We start from the raw sequence: 17,689 nt of genomic DNA, 5'->3' as shown, positions 1-17,689 counted from the left end.
AACCAGATGAGGAGGTGGCTAGGGGCAGAGTCCGGGCTGGCGGGGGGAACACTGAGCCCCAGGGTCAGGGTCCACGGGGACACTGGACACTACCGGCACAGGATGCGCTGTGCTGCAGTGCTGGGTGCTGCACGGGCAGCCTCCACTGCTCCTCTCCTCCGGCCTCGGCTCCTGGGGATGGCAAGGCGTGCCATGGCCACCAGCCTGCTCCAAGTGCCCCCGCCCCAGGGGCTGCTCCGGCCGCTGGCCGTGCCAGAGAGACTGCTGCTCGGGCCGGGGCCCAGCAATGTGCCCCCCCGCATCCTGGCTGCAGGCGGCCGGCAGCTCCTGGGCCACATGCACCCCGAGGTGCTGCAGGTGAGGTGCCCTAGCCCAGCCTTCCCCTCCTCCTCTCCCTCAACCCCCGTGAGGGGCTGGCACAGCTCTGCTGGGGTGAGGAGAGGCAACAGCAGTGCCAGGCAGGCCCCTGCCACCGCAGGTGATGGACGAGATCAAGGCAGGAATCCAGTACGCCTTCCAGACACAGAACCGCCTGACACTGGCCATCAGCGGCACCGGCCACTGCGCCATGGAGGCTGCCCTCCTCAACCTCCTGGAGCCCGGTGACACTGCACTGGTGGCCGTCAACGGCATCTGGGGACAACGCGCCGTCGACATCGCCAGGAGGTTGGGTACGCTGGGGACGGACGGACAGCACCCGTGGGGCTCAGGAGACCGGGATTGTGGGCAGAACGCCAGCATGTGACCCCCGGCTTGCTGTGCCCATGCTGGTGGCAGCGGCCAGTGACATGGCTTCTGCAGCCAGAGAGCACTCCAGGTTTTTTCCAGGGTGATGTCCCTCTACTTACCGTGGTTTAAGGCTTTTCCACCAGGCCAATCTGCAGGAGGCAGCCGCGCTCCTGGTTCATGCACGACCGATTCCCTCGTGGAGCAGGTGGCTGCCCAGTGGGAAGCATGCCCAAATCTCACTCTCCCTCTGCCCAAATCCCTCCCAGGAGCCAATGTTCACGAGCTGCTGAAGCCCCCAGGAGAGTACTTCACCCTGTGGGACATCGAGGGGGTGAGTGCTGGCCATGGTGCAGGGTGGGGGGTACAAGCTGGTCCTGGGGGCAGCCACCTTCCCCTCTGTTTCATGCAGGGTCTGGCACAGCACAAGCCCTCAGTGCTCTTCATCACCCATGGCGAGTCCTCCACAGGGGTGCTGCAGCCACTGGAGGGCCTGGGCGAGCTATGCCACCGGTCAGTGCACAGCAGGCACCCACACGGGCTGGCAGCACCCCAGGGTCGCTGCCAGGGATTGGGGCACAGGGATTTACGTGCCCTGGGCCCTCCTCTGGCTCTGTTGTGCTGGAAGCTGTTGGTGCCAGTGAGGTGTGAGGCCTGGGGGGGGGGTTGGGATGCTGGGGCTGGAGGAAAAGGGGTGGCAGAAGGAGGTGACAGGGACACCAGGCTGAGCTGTCTTCCCCCAGGCATGGCTGCCTGCTGCTCGTGGACGCAGTGGCATCGCTTGGCGGAGCCCCCATTTTCATGGACCAGCAGGGTAAGAGCCACAGTGCCATCATGGACACCCAGGGGACAAGGGGGCTCACACCTGAGCCAGGGAAGGAGGGCAGTGGGATCAGCCCCCCCCCCCCCGTCCCCATTTTGGGCTAGTAGCACTAGAAACTGCTCCATCCAGGGAGCTTATTCCCCTTGAGGGACCGTCAGCAATGACACAGTGTCCCCCAAAGCTGGCCAAATACGAGCAGGACCTGCAGCACGTGCCACCCTGTGCTTCTCACCCACCACTTGCAGCCGGGCTGGGGGGGACTCAATGTGTCCCTCCTGGGATCCCCCGGTCCCTAAGAAGCTACCTCCCCTCTTGGGCAGAGATCGACGTTCTATACTCGGGGTCTCAGAAAGTTCTCAACGCCCCCCCTGGCAGCGCCCCCATCTCGTTCAGCAAGCGAGCCAGGTAAGAGCAGCTCTGTCCCACTGCGGGGAAAGGCAATGGGGCTGGGAGGAGGCTGTCACACCCCCCCCCCAGCTTCACCAGCCACCCACCCCAGCCCTGCCCTGGAGAGCACAACCAGCAGCAGCTCTGCGGGATCAGAGCCCATCCCATCCCTGGGCAGCAATGGGCGTTGGAGCCAACCTCTGCGCTCGCTTTGGGGGGGGCCCTCCCGCAGGACTGACCCTACCCCGGAGCTGGTGGGGTCAAGGTCCAGCTCTTATCCAGCACTCTGCTTCTCCAGAGAGAAGATGCTGAGGAGGAAGACGAAGCCCCCATCCTTCTACTTGGACATGGGCTGGCTGGCAAACTACTGGGGCTGTGATGGGGAGCCACGAAGGTGAGGGTCTGCTGTCCCGGGGCTGATGGCCACAGCCCTCCCACCCACAGCCTCTGCCCCAGCTTGGGGGCTGCCTGCCCTGCAGGGCTTGGGCCCTGTCCCCCTGCCACCCTGCCAGTTGGTCGCAAAGCGGCCCTGGGGGGATTCACATCCCCTCTGCGCTGGGTGAAGAGGAGGGAGGATGCTGCACCCCAGTTCCCCCCCGGCACAAGCTGGAGGACTGCTCCGCTGCGAGCTGGGCCGAACCCGCCTGGGTGCCCCTTGGGTTTTGCAGGTACCACCACACGGCACCAATCAACAGCTTCTTCAGCCTGCGGGAAGGCTTGGCCGTGCTGGTGGAGCTGGTGAGCGCTGCTGGGCAGGCAGGGGGGGCACCGGCAGTGGGTGCCAGGAGGTCTCCATCACTGGCAGGGCCCTTCTCCCTCCTCTCTGCCCACAGGGTCTGGAGAGCTCTTGGGAGCGTCACCGGGCCACCTGTGCCCAGCTGTGCCAGGGGCTCCGCAACCTGGGGCTTGAGCTCTTCGTGAAGGAGGAGGTGGGTGTGGAGCGAGCCTGCCGCCACGGTGCAGGGCATTGTGAGGACACGGCTCTGCGCAGCTGGAGATGTGCCTGGGCAGCCTTTATCTTGGAGAAAAAAACTCCCCCTCCCACCCCAGTGGTGCTCTCTCTCGGCAGACTGCTGGGCTCACGGGGGGGGGGGGGGGGGGCCGGGGACGCAGCCAGGAGCTGCAGACTTAACTCAGCTTCTGCCTTCCCCAGAAGGTGAGGCTTCCCACCATTACCACTGTCAAGGTGCCTGAGGGCTACAACTGGAAGGAGATCACAGCCTTTCTCATGGACAACCACGCCATCGAGATCGCCGGGGGCCTGGGCCCCTCAGTGGACAAGGTGGGCAGCGTCCTCCGCGCCCACTGCCCACGGCCAGGCCCCGAACCCAGCTGTGGCTGCGTCCACCAGCAGCGTGCCCCACCATTAACTGGTGCTCTCTGGCTGCAAGCAGCAAACACACAGGGCTGGATGCACCCCATCGCCTGCAGCAATGCGTAGCAGCTCCTAACCGCACACAATTGCCGTGCATAATTAAATAACCGCACACATAATTAGCGGGGTGACACATCTTTAGAGGAAACGCATGTTAAATAGGATCAAGCAGGGAGTTGTGCACATGTACTCACGCCTGGCTCCTTGCATGCCCCCTGCTCTGCATAGGAGCCTGCTCTCTGCTCGGAGGGAGGTGGCACCGGGGTATGCCCTCAAAGGTGGGCGCTGCGGAGAGACAATTGCCCTTCTCCTCCCAGGTCCTGCGAATCGGCCTTATGGGCTGCAACTCGACCAGCGGCAACGTGGACCGTGTGCTGCATGCCCTGCGAGATGCCCTCAGCCACTGCCGCCGCAGCAGGCTGTGAGCACCCCAGCAAAATCAGGGTCCGGACGAGGCGGCGCGGCACTTCCCCCCCCATGCCAGGCTGCAGGCAGCTGGCAGGCAGAGGGGCTCCACTGCCTCCTTGAGATGCTGGCAGGAAAGGCTGCAACACCCAGCAACCCAAGCCAGAGTGGGAAAGAGAAGTTGGAAGAGCAAAGGGACGTGGAGGTGAGGGCTGCAGCTCAGCAGACATGGGATGTGGCTCAAAACCTCTTAGTCCCCACACAGGGTCACCCGTCACTTTGATGGCCTGGCCTCCCAGTTACTCCCTTTCCCCAGGGTATTGCAGCCCCACTGCAAACTTACACGAGGGCTGGATGCAGGGTCTGACCACAGATCTCTTTCCCTCCCACCACCATCACCCTCGTCATCCCTACACCAGAGCCCACCAGCACAGGACGCTATCCATCCCCCCCCAGATTAGGTACCCTGACCCAGTGTCCAGCTCTACCAGGGAACTCCAGAGGCCATGCATTCCCACCCAGCTGCAGCAGACCTGTGCTCGCTCCTCGGTACCATCTTTCCTCAATAAAGTGACATGGCAGCATGCTGCTCCCTGGTCCTGTAGCTCGCCTTGCAGCCCCCTGAGTTTAGAGACACCCAGATGGGGCAGCAGCAGGGTCCTGCTCAGCTCTGCTGGAGGATTTCTCGCCGGATCTTGGAGAGAAGCTGGGACATTGCTGAGTGGCGCGTGCCATCCTGGATCCGGTACACCTGGAACTGAGCAGAGGCAGGTAGGGAGTGAGGGGAAAATTCTCCCTGCTCTGTTTGAGCCCCGTGCCCGAGCATCGCCAGCCTCCTGCAGCCTCCCTGGTGGGGTTGGGCAGCACATGCCAGTGGCTGCCATGGGCTGGGGGGCTCCGAGGGGCAAATTCCAGCGCATCCTAAGCTTCCCAGCCCAAGCGGTTTCTGGTGCTGCCACGCTCTGCCTCATGAAACCAGCTGAGGGTCTGGCATTACCTGGCTGAGCAGGATGTCAAAGTAGGATGTGTCCCAGTAGGACCGGTCCTTGGTGGGGAGATGCAGGAGGGCTTGGGTGCTGGGATCTGCCTGCCAGTTGTCAGTGTGTGCAGGGAGGCCAAAATGGAAGCGGAGGAAGCGTCGAGGGTCCCGAGCGAAGCTCTCCACCTTGCAGTAGAGGGAGGCGAGGACCAGGGCCTCTCCTTGGAAGAGGTTCTCCTCCGGGTGCAGGAAGTGGGGCAGGTGCCGGGTGGCCAGGCAGCGGAGGAGGATCACCAAGAGCCTGTAGACAGAGCCCTCCAGGTCCTGCCAGTCCTCTGGGGAGGGAAAGAGCTCCGTGCTCCACAGCAGCACCATCTGCAGGGAGGGAGGGAAGGGCGCAGGGTCAGGCACCCCCCACCAAGGCTGTGCCTTCACACCCTGCAGGTCACCACCCCACCACCCATGGGGCTGAGCCCTCAACACAGGCAGCAGGTCCTCAGCAGCCTAGGGCAGCGCAGGCTCTTGGAACCGCTGCTTCAGCTGCTGCAGGCGCAGCCGATGCCCCGCCACCCCTTAGTTTTGAACCTTTGCTTCACACCCCAAAAGTCCCCATCTCAGCTCCGAGGAAGGTCCCGGCTCTGCAGCAGCTCGGAAAGAACACACCCAAGCTTTCCGCAGGCACCGAGCAATGCAAAAAACGCTGCTTGTGGTTTCCATCAGCCACTGGCAAGGCAGGTGAACCCCCAGCAGCTGCCACACCAGCTTCTTCAACACCACACTGGCAAACAGCCTGGCACTGATGCCTTTTGGCAACACACCATAATGGGCAATGCATACAGTGGGCTGCAGCTGAAGATGCTTTTTTGAAGGACAGATGCACACTGTGACCTTTTTTTTTTAAAAAAAAAAAAAAAAAGAATACAACATAAATCAAAACCCACAGAATTTGGGTTACCTGGAGATGGAGCCGTTGTCTACGCAGAAGACAACTTTGCCTGCTTCTCCATCCCCAGGCCAGAGAGCTGCCACAAGCCAGGGCGCACCTGGATTGTGTCACCAGCTGCTGTCCCCACCGTGGCCCCTTTCCAGTCCAGCGTCAACAGCTGGTGTGGGTCCAGGGTGCTGAAAACAGGTTGGGTGGGGAGAGGAGGGTTTTGTCAGAGGAAATGCCACCCTCAGCCTTGTACAAGCACCTCCCAGCACGCCAGGGCATAGGACGACCAGCAGCATGGAAGACACGGCAATGCAATCCCCAGCATGGTCCCTGCAGACAGAGGCAGCTTGTGCCAGGGGATCCCTGGCACATTGTCACAGAGCCCTAGCTCTTAATGCTCAGGGTGTTTCAGCCTGGAGGTTGTTGGTTCAACCCAGCAAGTGCCTGCCATTTGCCAGGAAGAAGGATCAAACCCCTCTAACCATGGCCGGTAGCATGCATCCTTTCCAGACACAGCCATGGGCTGGTACAACCCAAAGCACTACAGGCACTTGGGTTTGTTGCTTGGGATCTTCCAGCAGCGACTTGCCTAGGGGTGTGTGCAGGGTAGCATCCTTGGCTCTGCCTGCCCAGAGAGCCACTGTCCTGCCAGCAGAACCTACCTACCTTCAGGTGGTTGAAGGTGAGACCACCTTCTCCACCCTCCTCTCTCCAGTCCTGGCTGCGGAGCTGATTGAGCAGGCGGAGGCTGTCCAGATGGGATCCCTTCAGCGTGTCCACCTCCTGGAGCAGCTTCAGGATGGGGATGTGAGTAGAGGATCTGGTGAAAGCAGGGTCTGGTGAGAGGGAGGATGGAGACCCCCTCACCACCCATGTGGCCCCAGGCATGCAGCACCCTGGATCCACTTCCTGCACCCACCTCCAGCAAAGAGGAACCAGGGAGGTTTGCAGCATGATGGGGATGCTGCTGAGAAGCTCCTGCCTTCCCAGGAGAGACAAGAGGGGAGGCAAAGCAGGGTTGTGCTGCCATACATGCAATAAGGAGGACTGCAGGCTGCCCTGGAGGAGAGGCTGGATCAGACCCCAAAGAGGGGCCGAGCATCCAGCTGGATCATGTTGTGCCTGAAATAAGCCAAGGCTGGTCCAGCCAGATGCTCGGCCCCTCCTTGGGGCTGGGTATCTGTGCTGGCAGGTCAGATGTGTCACCCTGGCCCTGCTCCCTCCCGCAGCCTGCCTTGGAAGGCACCTCATCACCTTGCTGCTGCCAGATGCCCAGACTTGCTCCCAAAGCCCGAGCAGGGCCCTGAGAGCTGCCGCCCTCTGCACAGCCAGGGTTCAGCTCCTGCGAACAATTTGAGGGCACTCCTTCAGCTGCATCCCACCCCTTTCCTTGAGCTGCCTGAAATTAGGCTGAGGCTTTTCCTTCAACGCAGAGCAGCGAGTTTGGGCATCATGAGGGGGTAACTGCATCCCCTTGTTGACGTGTCCCTCCGCTTTCCCAATCCCTTTTTGCCTATACCCAGCAGCGCTGCCAGCCAGGGGGGATCCCCAGGGCAGGGTCACCCTGCTACGTGCGTGGCTGAGCCGCTCACCTCCAGCAGTGGGGAGAGGCAGGGATGAAGTGGGCCTCTTCTGTGGCCTTCTGGAGGCTGCCTTCGGGGAAGCTCCTGTCTCTCCGCCGCCCCTTGAGCCGGAGAGGCTCCTGCTGCCTCCTCACCACAGGGACGATGTCAAAACGGATGGTCTTCCAACCTCCACGGATCAGCAGGGAGAGCTCCATGGCATCTTCCTGCAGGCTTTCAGCACTGAGGTCACCTAGGCGCAGAGGGCTTGGCTGTGGTTAGGAGGTTACCACAGCCAGTCCCACAGGCTGAACCGGGTATGTGCTGCAACGCCCGTGGGCACGTCCCAGCCTGCTCAACTCATCCCTTTCCAATGCTGCAGCTTGGCTGCGGCTCCCTGGTGAAAGCCATTCTCCAAACCAGACTGGGATGGTTTTGGGGAAGGAGCAGCGCTCCAGCAAGGCTCGGGGCCAGGCCAGTGGGTGTGGGCACAGCAAGAAGCCCCAAGCAGCTGAACGGGTCCATGCTGCTGGGTGGCTGAGCAGTGCCAGGGAAAACAATATGGTCTGAAAAAAATGGACCAGGAAAGGTTTCAGACTGTCGAGGTAGAGGAAAATGAAGGGCTTTGGCTTGGCCATGGAGGAAGGAGGTAATGGCGGGCTTGCTGGGTCTGGGTTAAGAGACTTTCAGACCTGCTGGTCCTCTCACATCACCTTTCCATCAGAGCTGAGATTTACTTCAAGACGCGCCTTTGGGGACAGAAATGCATGAAGAAGCCGATGGGACTCCTGTGGGTATTCCCAATGTCCTTTCCCCACTGTGTCCTTCCCAGGGACTCTGCTCCCAGCGGGGGCCCATGCGTGTGCAGGGTCAGACCCATGCCCCTAGGCCTTGGTCCAGCCCTCATGTGCTTCCAGCTCGCCCTCCCAAAGAGCCTCCTCCAGGGAGCAGGGGGCACTTGGAGGCCAGGAGAGATGGAGGGAATGTGGTTAGGGTGACCCAAGCATGTCAAGCCCCTGGGGACTAACAGAAGGAGGGGGGTGAACCCTGTATGGAGCCACAACCTGTCACAGAGGGTGCCATCAGCCCAGGGTGAAGATGTCCGAAAATTACTCCACTGCCGTGGGATGGCAGGGAGTAATTTTCATCTCCCCTCCCTTAGCCGAGGGCAAAGCCTGTCCCAGTGCATGGCGGGGCATTCGGTCGCTCATTCAGGCTTTGGGCAGGTCGTACGCCTGGGGACTTATGACCCAGCCTGTGTCCCCAGGCACCACGGCCAAGCTGGGCTCCCCAGCTGTGCTAGAGGCAGCTCCTGGCCAGGGAAGCACCACGCCGGCATACGCACCTGGCTGAAGCACGAAGCAGTGTTGGCAGCGCACAATGGCCGAAACAAGGAGCTCTTTCAGGTGCTGGAGGACTTTGCCCGGGACCAGGCACCCCGCACCACCTCCCCGCTCCATCACGCCCACAGTGCTGGTCCAGTCCTCCAGGTCGGTCCCTGGAGAGGACACTTCCAGATAGCAGGTGCCCAGCTCCGCATGGTGCCCATCCGGGGTGTCCCCAGGCTGGCATGCCAGCACCCGCAGGGCGTTGCCGTCGATCCGCAGGGGAACTTCCATGATGACAGCATCCTCAGAGGCGCGGAGAGCGAACTCAAAGGCTTCCAGGTTCCTGGCATAGTCCACAAGGAAACGGGGCTCCCTGGCATGGACGCCCTCCAACAGGGTCAGCAGGATGTCCTCGGCCTTCTGGAAATGCTCCAGCCACTGCCTCTCGCGGGACACAATCGCCCCGAGGTAGCTGTGCCAGTGGGAAGCTCTGGCTGCCATGGCAGCTCTGCCGCCGTGCTGAGCCTGCTTCAAGCAGGAGTGAAAATACGTGGGCAGGGAGGGCAGGGCTGGGAGCCAGCGCGGGGTGGGTGGAGGGAAGCCACAGGCAGGCGTTGACAAGCAGCACTGCTGGAGCTGCGGGGAGGGGGGAGCACTGTGCGCCCCCAGGGCAGACCCAGGGCTGGGGACTGAGTCACACCGAGGCCTCCCAGAGCAGCCCAGCAGGATGACAGGAGGTATGCAGCCGGCAGGTCATGCCAGGGTGATGCTGTGTGTCCCACACCTCTCCTGGCACCTGGGCTACCTGCCAGCAGCACCCCCTCCCAGCCAGCACCAGATGAAGGCAACCCACCACCCTGCCGCCCTGGCCTGACTGCCTGGAGCCACGGGGGAGCATCGCCACGGGGGGGGGACGTGCAAACCGGCACTTTCAGCCCCAAAACCTCTGGGCAGCGAGGTGGGAGCGGGCTGTGGTGCCGGGGTGGTGGTCCTCAGCCTGGCTGCTGCCAGAAGGAGCAAGCGCTGCTGAGGCAAGGGCTGTGTTTTGGGTCCGTGCTCCGATCTAAGCGTGGTCTTGGTCACCTTCCACCTCCAGAGAGCTGCCCGGGACAGGCTTATCCCCTGGGCTGCCCGGAGTTAAGGCAGCACCATCCACAACAGGGCAGAGACTAGCTGTTGTTTCTGCACAGCCTTTCTGGCTGTACAGTCATACCCGCCCTCAGTCCTCCAGCATCTCCCACAAATCCTGGAGCGGGGGTGCGTGGCATGCCCTCCCCAGGGCAGGTTACCTGGCTTCACAGGCCCTGAGCCAGAGTTCTTAATAAATAAGGCTTGTGGATGGAAGGCAGGGCTCTCCACAGGACAGCACAGTTCAGTAATCACAGGCTTCCATGCAAACTGTTTCTGCCCTTGGTCAGAGCAGGAAAGGATGGGGGAGGCTCTGTGGCAGCAGGAACCCGTGTGGGGAGAGGGACACAGCTGAACATGGGGCCCTGGGACCACTTCTGGGGAGGGGAAGGGAGAGAGACACAGATCCAGTTCTCCCATTTCCTGTGGCTCAGGCTTTTTATGGTCCTTTTGTATGGCCCAGACAAGGTTTCTTGATTTCCCTGGGTTATTTCCAGTTCATTCTCATGCCTTCTTCAGTCCCACGTGGCTGAGGAGCCACCCTCCACGCAGGGGTCTGTCCCTCATGGCCATCTGTCCTTCCACCAGCCGAGCTCCAGGGAGCCCCAGCTGCCTTCCAAGAGGGAGCAGGGCCAGACCTTCAATCCGCAGAGAATCACCACGCACCTGCAATACAAGCATGGGGGTGAGAGGGAACCTGCACCAGGCTCCTCACTGCCTAGAGGCTCAGGACGCCCAGGGCTGGGGGAGCCCCAGCCAGATTTGAAACCCCTGAGGGTGGGTGACAGGATCTGTGCCTCTCTACCCAAGCCCCCCACTCCTGATTTCACCCCACCTAAGCAGGGGGCAGTCAGTCCCCCACGCTGACCACCGTCCCGACCAGGGCTGAACATGCAGCTTGGTCCTGACCCTATCCATCAGGCGGGGATGACAAGCTGGTGGGTGTCCCGGAGAGGAATTGAGAGCGGCAGGACTCCCTGCTGCCAAAGCAGGGCTCCTGGGGCAGAGGGGTCCAGGGTCATCCTGGAGGATGCTAGTCCTGAGCCAGGCAGAAGAAACAACCACTCCAGGCCCCGATGTGGGGAAAAGAGGGCAGAGAGATGCAGACCACTGGATTTCCAGGGGTGGTGGGGCACGGCTCACTGCTGGCAGGGCTGCTGCATGCCCTAGGAGCATCACTTTGTCACGGCTGGAGTCCCTGCTGTGACAGCAGCCAGGACAGCCCTTCAGTCAGCATCTGGCAGGGATGCTGGAGGAAGCCACAGGGGTCATTCGGGAACTGAACTGTGAGCAGGACCTCGACTATAAGAAGGTAAGACTTGCCATGGTAGGGAGACAAGGCAGTCCCTCCAAGTGGCTGGGTGCTGGTGGGGCAGTTATGCCCCCCTCAGCGTGGTGCTGGCTGACCCCGCAGCACAACCCTGGCATCCTGCTCACATCGCTGCCAGAGCTCTGGCACCAGGAGGAGCAAGCGCGATGTGATCCCCCCCAGCTCCCCACTGTCTTTAGCACCTGCACTTTGCAGACCTCCGGGTGCCACCATGGAGAGGTGGGTGCTGCAAAATGCTGCCCTCTGCCTCTTCTCACAGGCCTATCCCCTTTTCCCTTCCTCCTTCCTCTTCTCCCCCTCCTCTTTCCCCCTTCCTCTTCTCTGTCCTTCTTCCTCTTTCCCCTTTCTCTTTACCCTTCATTCTTCCCCTTCCTCTTCTCATTCCTCCTTCCCCTTTTCCCTTTTCCCTTTCTCATTTCTCCTTTCCTCTTTCCTCTTCCTCCTTCCTCTTTCCCCCTTCCTCTCCCTCCTTCCTCTTTCCTCCTTCCTCTTCCTCCTTCCTCTTTCCCCCTTCCTCTCCCTCCTTCCTCTTTCCCCCTTCCTCTCCCTCCTTCCTCTTTTCTCCTTCCTCTTTCCCCCTTCCTCTCCCTCCTTCCTCTTTTCCCCTTCCTCTTTCCCCCTTCCTCTCCCTCCTTCCTCTTTCCCCCTTCCTCTCCCTCCTTCCTCTTTTCCCCTTCCTCTTTCCCCCTTCCTCTCCCTCCTTCCTCTTTCCCCCTTCCTCTCCCTCCTTCCTCTTTCCCCCTTCCTCTTCCTCCTTCGCCCCTCCTCCTCCTCCTCTCTCCCTCAGGCAAGGGGCCAGGAGCAGGCCCTGGAGGAGCAGCTACCCCACTGCTGCCAGGCACAGGCCGCGGAGGCAGTGCAGGCAGCGTCCCTGCTGCAGCTGCAGTGAGAGAAGGACGAGCTGGCCAAGGAGCGGTGCTGGCTGGTGGCACAGCTGGCAACACAGCTGGCCGGCCAGCCAGGAGAGGGGGGAGCAGCCGGAGGTGCTGCTGGATGCTGACCAATGCCCCAGGCTGGGGGGCAGCTCGGTAGCGGGGGTGCTGGGGTGCAGAGAGGGGTCCCCCTCAGATCGGGGGCCAGCCAGCAAGGCCAAGCAGGCAGCTCAGCGTGGCAGGTGCGGCCCCTGCCTGCACTTTGCCTGCTGGAGGAAGGTGGCACGGCACTGTGAGCTGTGCACGGGGACTGTGGGGCGTGAGGCCAACCCTGCGCCCACGGGCATCCCTGCCGGCCGCCCGGCAGAGCCCGAGCCAAGCGCGGTGGGACGCCAAGGCAGATGCCACCCAGAAGAAGGGAGAGGAGCTGGCGTGGGCAGGGGACGGCGCAGGTCGAGGTGGAGGGCAGGCAACAGAAGATCCATCCTGTGCGGAGGAAACAACAAAACACTGGAGGGCTGAGCACCAGGGCGGCTACCCCAGCAAGAGGCTCAAACATACCACACCTCTGGTGGAGGCTAGACCTCAGGGAAAATTTCCTAGCAAGAAGGTCGGCTGGGCCATGGAAGACATGGCTGGAGTGCGGCGCTCGGCCTGGACAAGTCACCAGGAGGTTGGCGGGGAACAGCCTGGCACTGGCAGAGGGGCCAGGCTGAATGAGCTAATCCCTCGTTTTCCGTCTCGGCATTTTATGGCTCTATGAATTTTTGCTCCGTTAGAAACAGGAGAGAGAAAACAACTCAAAAATAAGAGCAAGGACAAGAACGAAAGAGGAGGAAACCTGGGGACGTGGGAGCCCTCAAGATGGCAGGGGTGGGCGAGGGGCTGCAGCGAGCCCCTGGCATCCCTCACCCAGCTGCTCACCCCTCTGTAAGACACCATGTGCTGTGTCACCACTGAGCCCCAGACCCTGCAAGATGCCATTGCCACCCAGCAGAAAGGCAGCGGGGGTTTGAGCTGGCAGGTGAAGGAGCTGGTGGGGGACAAGGAGACCGGGATGCGGGAGGTAGGTGTTGCTCTGCCCCAACACCCCGGCTCCGCACCAGCCCCAGTGCTGGCACTCCTGTGCCCCACAGTCCTCCCACTGGAGTTGGGGGTTTGCCCCGAGCAGCATGGCCCCTGGCAAAAAGTTTGGGATGGGGAGTGGGGACGCAGCCAGGGGAGGTAGAGAGGAAGGGAGAGTAATTTAACATGACAGGCTGTTTATTTTGGCAAAACAGGTCTCTTTTCAACAGATTTCAAAGCCCAGCCCCAGGGCTGGGGGGACCACACAGAGGAGCGGGAGAGCAGGGGTGTGAGGAGGGGTGTGAGGAGGGGTGCGATGGGGCACCTGGACCAAGAGAGACGGAGAGGAACCCCCTGCTTGCTTGTCCCCAGGGAACCACCGTGTTTTCACAGCCCCGGGTGTGCTCGCACACACCAGTGGATCCCCCCCCCTGCCCAGGGTGCCCCCACAGTCACCCACGCGCTCCCGCACACATGTGCTTGCCTGCACGCACCCGCGCACGTTCGCACGCTCCCCCAGCCCCAGCTCCTTCCTCCAGGCCAGAGCTCAGCTGGAGTCTTGGCTTCCCCCAGAGACATTTCAAAAGAGGCTGTTTATGACACACCAAAAAAAAAAAAAAAAAAAAAAAAAAAATGCTAGGAAAGAAATAATTATTATAATCACATTAAGAGCTTTGGCTGTAAAAGCCCTGCAAGAGCACGGGGAAGGAGCCGAGGCTCCTGATGGCAGGGAGCACAGGGGGTGGTTTTCCTGCCTTGTGCTCTTTTTTTTTCAGTCCCAGTCCAACATCACCACCCCCCTCCTTTCTTCCCCTTTATCCTGGGAAATGAAAACAATTTATTTAATGATGGATCGTCCCTTTCTCTGGTCACTGACCTTCTGGGTGAATTTCTGCTGAGCTCGGCGGAAAACACAAGGCTGGGTTGTGGATCCCATCTGTGGGTGGGGGAGGGGAGGGGGGGAGCTCACCCTCATCCTTCCCGAAAAACCACAGCTACAGTCCTGGGGAGGAGGACGGGGCCAGCGGGAAGGGTCTACATGACAGCAGGGGGCTTTTCTCCAGCCGCTGTCCCTGAAGCCCTAGCCCAGGAGCTTTGGGAGTAGATGCAGGGGCTGCAGCGGCACACACACCCCCCCACCCCGAGACCCCTCTCCCATCCCCTTCTCTCTCAGGAGGACCCACAGGGGTTCCCAGCACCCACTGCCTCCTCCCTGACCTGGCCCGGGGTGACAGTGCCGCTCTGAGGTGCAGTGCTGGAGTGGGAGCAGGGGATGGAGGAGTGATGTCCATCCCACTGGCAGCCACATCCCCCCCTCGGTGCCTGGTGGCAGGGTGACAAAGGGGCTTTCTCAGCTCAGGGCAGCTGCTGGAGGTGGTTTCTGGACCTGACCAGGCAAGGAGGCCAAGCATGAGGCTGGGGACGAGGCCAGGGATGCGTGCGGGGCTCCACGGGGCTCCCAGCAGCAACCAGCAACTTGCACCCTGCAGCAGGCGTTTTGGCCCCTGGCTGGTCCAGTGCTCAGCCAGGCTCTGCTCCCTGGGGAGGGGAAAGCCAGGGAAGAGAGGAGAAGGGGCAGGATCACACCAACCGGCCACCTTTCGTTCAGGTGAGCTGTCAGCACCCAGCACGCATTGTCCTGGGTGCAGCCTGGTGTCCCCGCACCGATTGCACTCAACCCCCAGCTGACCTGCAAAGCTGGAATGGAGCAATCCAGCGTCCAGCCCCCTCCCCTCTGGCCCTTCCTCTGCCATGGCCTGTTGCTCAAAGCATGGTTCTTGTAAAAACGCGTAAATATTTATACAAGAATAATTTAAAAAACATGGTCTGTCAAATAATCAAAGCAGCAGAACATCTGAGGAGCTTTCAGCTGGATTGGGAAATCCGGTGTTGCTTTCCGACACCACGCCGCGATGCTGGAGGTGCTCACGGCTGGCCCCGGCCCTGTGGGCTGCTGGACTTGCCGGTGCGGGCTCACGGCAGGTTTGAGGTCTTCATTAATGTGGTTTGGGGACCACAGCAGTGGGCGGCTTTCACTTGGATCCACTCAAGCTGCCTGCTGCCAGGAGCCCCAGATAGGGACGGGACTTCACCAAGCACCGGTTTCAGCCTCGTGTCCTGGTTTTGGCAGTGTCCTGTCCTGGGACTGAACTGGAAGCTGGAAAAAACCTTGGGTGAAGTGCTGCATCCCTGTCCTCCCCCCGAGCTGTGCGGTGGGGCTGGGAACTGGTGTGGGAAGTGGCAGGAGAACCCCAGTGCTGCAGAGTAGTAAGGGTACGCCCCAGCAGCATCTCCATCACTCCAGAGCTGGCAGCACCCTCAGCATTTCAAAAGCTTGGCTTTGTGGTGCTGGGCCGAGAGCCTTGGGCCAGGGCTTCCCCCAAGGAATGAGATTTGTGTCCATCTAAATGGTCCCACAGCCCCCTTTGCACCGGTGTCATCAGTCACCGGCACAGTCACAGCTACTCTCCTGCATCCCGGTGGCACCGTGTCCTCCCAGCACCGCGGAGAAACCCTGAGGGAGGCAGGAGAACGGCCTTAAACTGACAGCACCTGGAGACCCCCAGCCCCATTTCCCTCCGCTCGCTCGGGGCTCCCCTGGCTGGGGCAAGGTGGGGGACACAAGGCCAGCTGACCTGCATCCACCAGATGCCCCAGCCATGCTGTTCGGTGGCAGGGGGAGGCGAGGGGGTGGGAGAGGGGAAGGGGTGTCCCCCCCTGTGCCTACAGCCCCGTAGCGCCGGAGAGCAGAGGCGGGCACCGCTGTGGGCTTGGGCAGCGCAGGGGCAGCAGGAGCCATGTATTGCAGTAACCTCCATCCTCCTGGCTGCCCTCCAGCCCCTTCCCACCACCCGCATTTACGCATGTGATTTGTGTTCTCGCATTCTTTGAACCTGGGCCAGATAACGAGTTCAAACTCCTTCATCAAAACCTTGTTTCCCCTCCAAACACCCGTGCATTTCCCTGGGATACCTGGTTGCCTTGCCTGCCCTGGGGAGTGGGCTGTGGGGGCCAGTTCCCCCCCGCTCCCCAGGAGGCGATGCTTGTGCCATGCACGTGTTCAGCATCCATGGGGAATGCTCTCCGCTCTCGGCCTAATTAGATGGAAGGGAGGGGGGAGAGCCAAATCCAAACCATGTGCTGACCTGCAGGCCCCTCTGCCCGAAAGCATCCGTGCTGAACGCTCTCTGGATCGTTAATAGCTCCCTGGGTCCCTTCCGCATGCCGCCCCCCCCCCGCCCCCCACTTCCCAAACACAAGGGGCCTAGCCAGGGGGGGTGTGGGTAGGGCTTTGTGCTCTTTCCCAATGGCTTTCCAGGGCTGCCTTTTGTGGGAGACAGCGGGCAACCCCCGGGGCTGTGAGCAGCAGCAGGGAGGAACCAGGGGGGCAACTACTCACGGATCTGGGGCAACCCTGGTGCCGTGACGCTGAGCAGAGACAAGCTGGGGGATGGCTGGAGGACCTTTGCCTCCACCCTTCACTCCTGGGCATCTCATTCCAGCACAGCTTTGCAGCGGGCGAGCTTGTCCCACGGCGAGCCCGGTGCCCACCGACCTCCTCAACCCCGCTCGCTGGCTGCCGGCGGAGCCCGGGAGGAAGCGCCGGGTCCAAACGCTTCTGGGACCTGGCGTTTTGCTGAGGAGCATTGCTGGCTGTGGGTGCCAGCAGGCAGGGCAGGGGGAAACTTGGGATGAGCACCTGGAATGCCCCCGGGACCTGCGTGTTCCCCACCCCAGCGCGACAGCCCCACCAAACCCGCGCCTTGGGGTGGGCGGGGGGAGCCCCAGCCCCTGTTTTGGAGGCCACCAAGAAGCCGGACACCCTAAACACAGCTGCGGGTAGAGGAAAGGGGCATTTGCTCCTGGAGAGGGAGGGGGTGGCGGCAGCCGGAGCTCGGCCAGATGGTGCTGGGAGAGGTCTCCTTCCCCCCCCCTCAAGTGCTCCTCCCAGCCTTCCCAGCATGGAGCCCAACTTCACACCAGCTCCAGCTCCTGGCCCAGAGGAAATGGCTGCTGGCCGTAGCCCACAGCTGTTTTCCCCACTCGTTTTGCTGCTTTCAATTTAATGTCCTGGGTAGCTGGATTGGGACAAGGCAGGGAGAGCATTGTGGCGCTTTCCCATGCGAAGCCTGCCTGCAAGAAAACCTTTCCCTCGCGCTCAGGATGGCTGCGGGCAGGACCGCTCCCTCCTGCCTGCCCTGTCCATCTCCAGAGAGAAAGCCTGCCAGCAGAAACCCGGGAACGGCCCCCGCGGGGATGCTCGTGGCAGTGGGGGGCAGGTTGGTCCCCATGTCGCTTACAGCGGGGCCTGGCATGGCACAGCAGGGCTGGGAAATGGGTGTTTTGGGAGCACGTGGGCACGAGATGGGCACACCTCCCAGCGGGGCTCACCCTCCTGGGTGTGAGGTGGTGGACGGCAACAGCCAGAAGACCCCACCCCATCACTCCCCAAAACAGATGGGTCTCAGCTGGCACCCCTAGAGCCACAGATGGGCTGTATGGAGAGGGTGGTGGTGTTGCCCCCGCTGCGTTCCCCCTGCCCCGGGGTCCCCCAGGCCGGGGAAGGGGCGAGCAGCCCTAATGCCTTCCAGAAGATCAGCTGTAAACGGCCGAGGAGGGTAATTCATATCAAACTCATAAAGCCTTTATTAGTGTCTCAGGGGAGAAATCCGGATGTGGCTGTTTATTTATTTTGGATTTCACTTTTTTTTTTTTTTTTTTTTTTTTCCCCCCCCCCTCTTTTCTTTTTAACATTTTCTTCCAGGAGATTTTTA

The 17,689-nt window shown here is 61.4% G+C and overlaps 2 protein-coding genes across 2 annotated transcripts; one reads left to right on the top strand and one right to left on the bottom strand.

The window, feature by feature from the left end:
- Positions 1–177: 177 nt before the first annotated feature.
- On the top strand, positions 178–4,304 carry AGXT (alanine--glyoxylate and serine--pyruvate aminotransferase). Its single transcript, XM_032992597.2, has 11 exons — positions 178–357; positions 479–671; positions 996–1,060; positions 1,139–1,239; positions 1,470–1,540; positions 1,870–1,954; positions 2,235–2,330; positions 2,605–2,674; positions 2,770–2,865; positions 3,090–3,218; positions 3,629–4,304. The coding sequence occupies exons 1-11, from the start codon at positions 178–180 to the stop codon at positions 3,734–3,736; spliced, it is 1,194 nt and encodes a 397-aa protein (XP_032848488.1). The 3' UTR covers positions 3,737–4,304.
- On the bottom strand, positions 3,746–9,787 carry MAB21L4 (mab-21 like 4). Its single transcript, XM_032992522.2, is given in 7 exon segments — positions 3,746–4,473; positions 4,714–5,070; positions 6,296–6,449; positions 7,222–7,444; positions 8,537–9,095; positions 9,097–9,155; positions 9,733–9,787. Coding segments are annotated over 7 exon segments (1,500 nt in total). The 3' UTR covers positions 3,746–4,380.
- Positions 9,788–17,689: the final 7,902 nt, after the last annotated feature.

Source organism: Tyto alba, unplaced genomic scaffold, assembly GCF_018691265.1.
Source record: "Tyto alba isolate M040663 unplaced genomic scaffold, T.alba_DEE_v4.0 Super-Scaffold_10, whole genome shotgun sequence".
NCBI classification, from domain to species: domain Eukaryota; kingdom Metazoa; phylum Chordata; class Aves; order Strigiformes; family Tytonidae; genus Tyto; species Tyto alba.
This window is presented reverse-complemented; position numbering and strand designations above follow the sequence as displayed.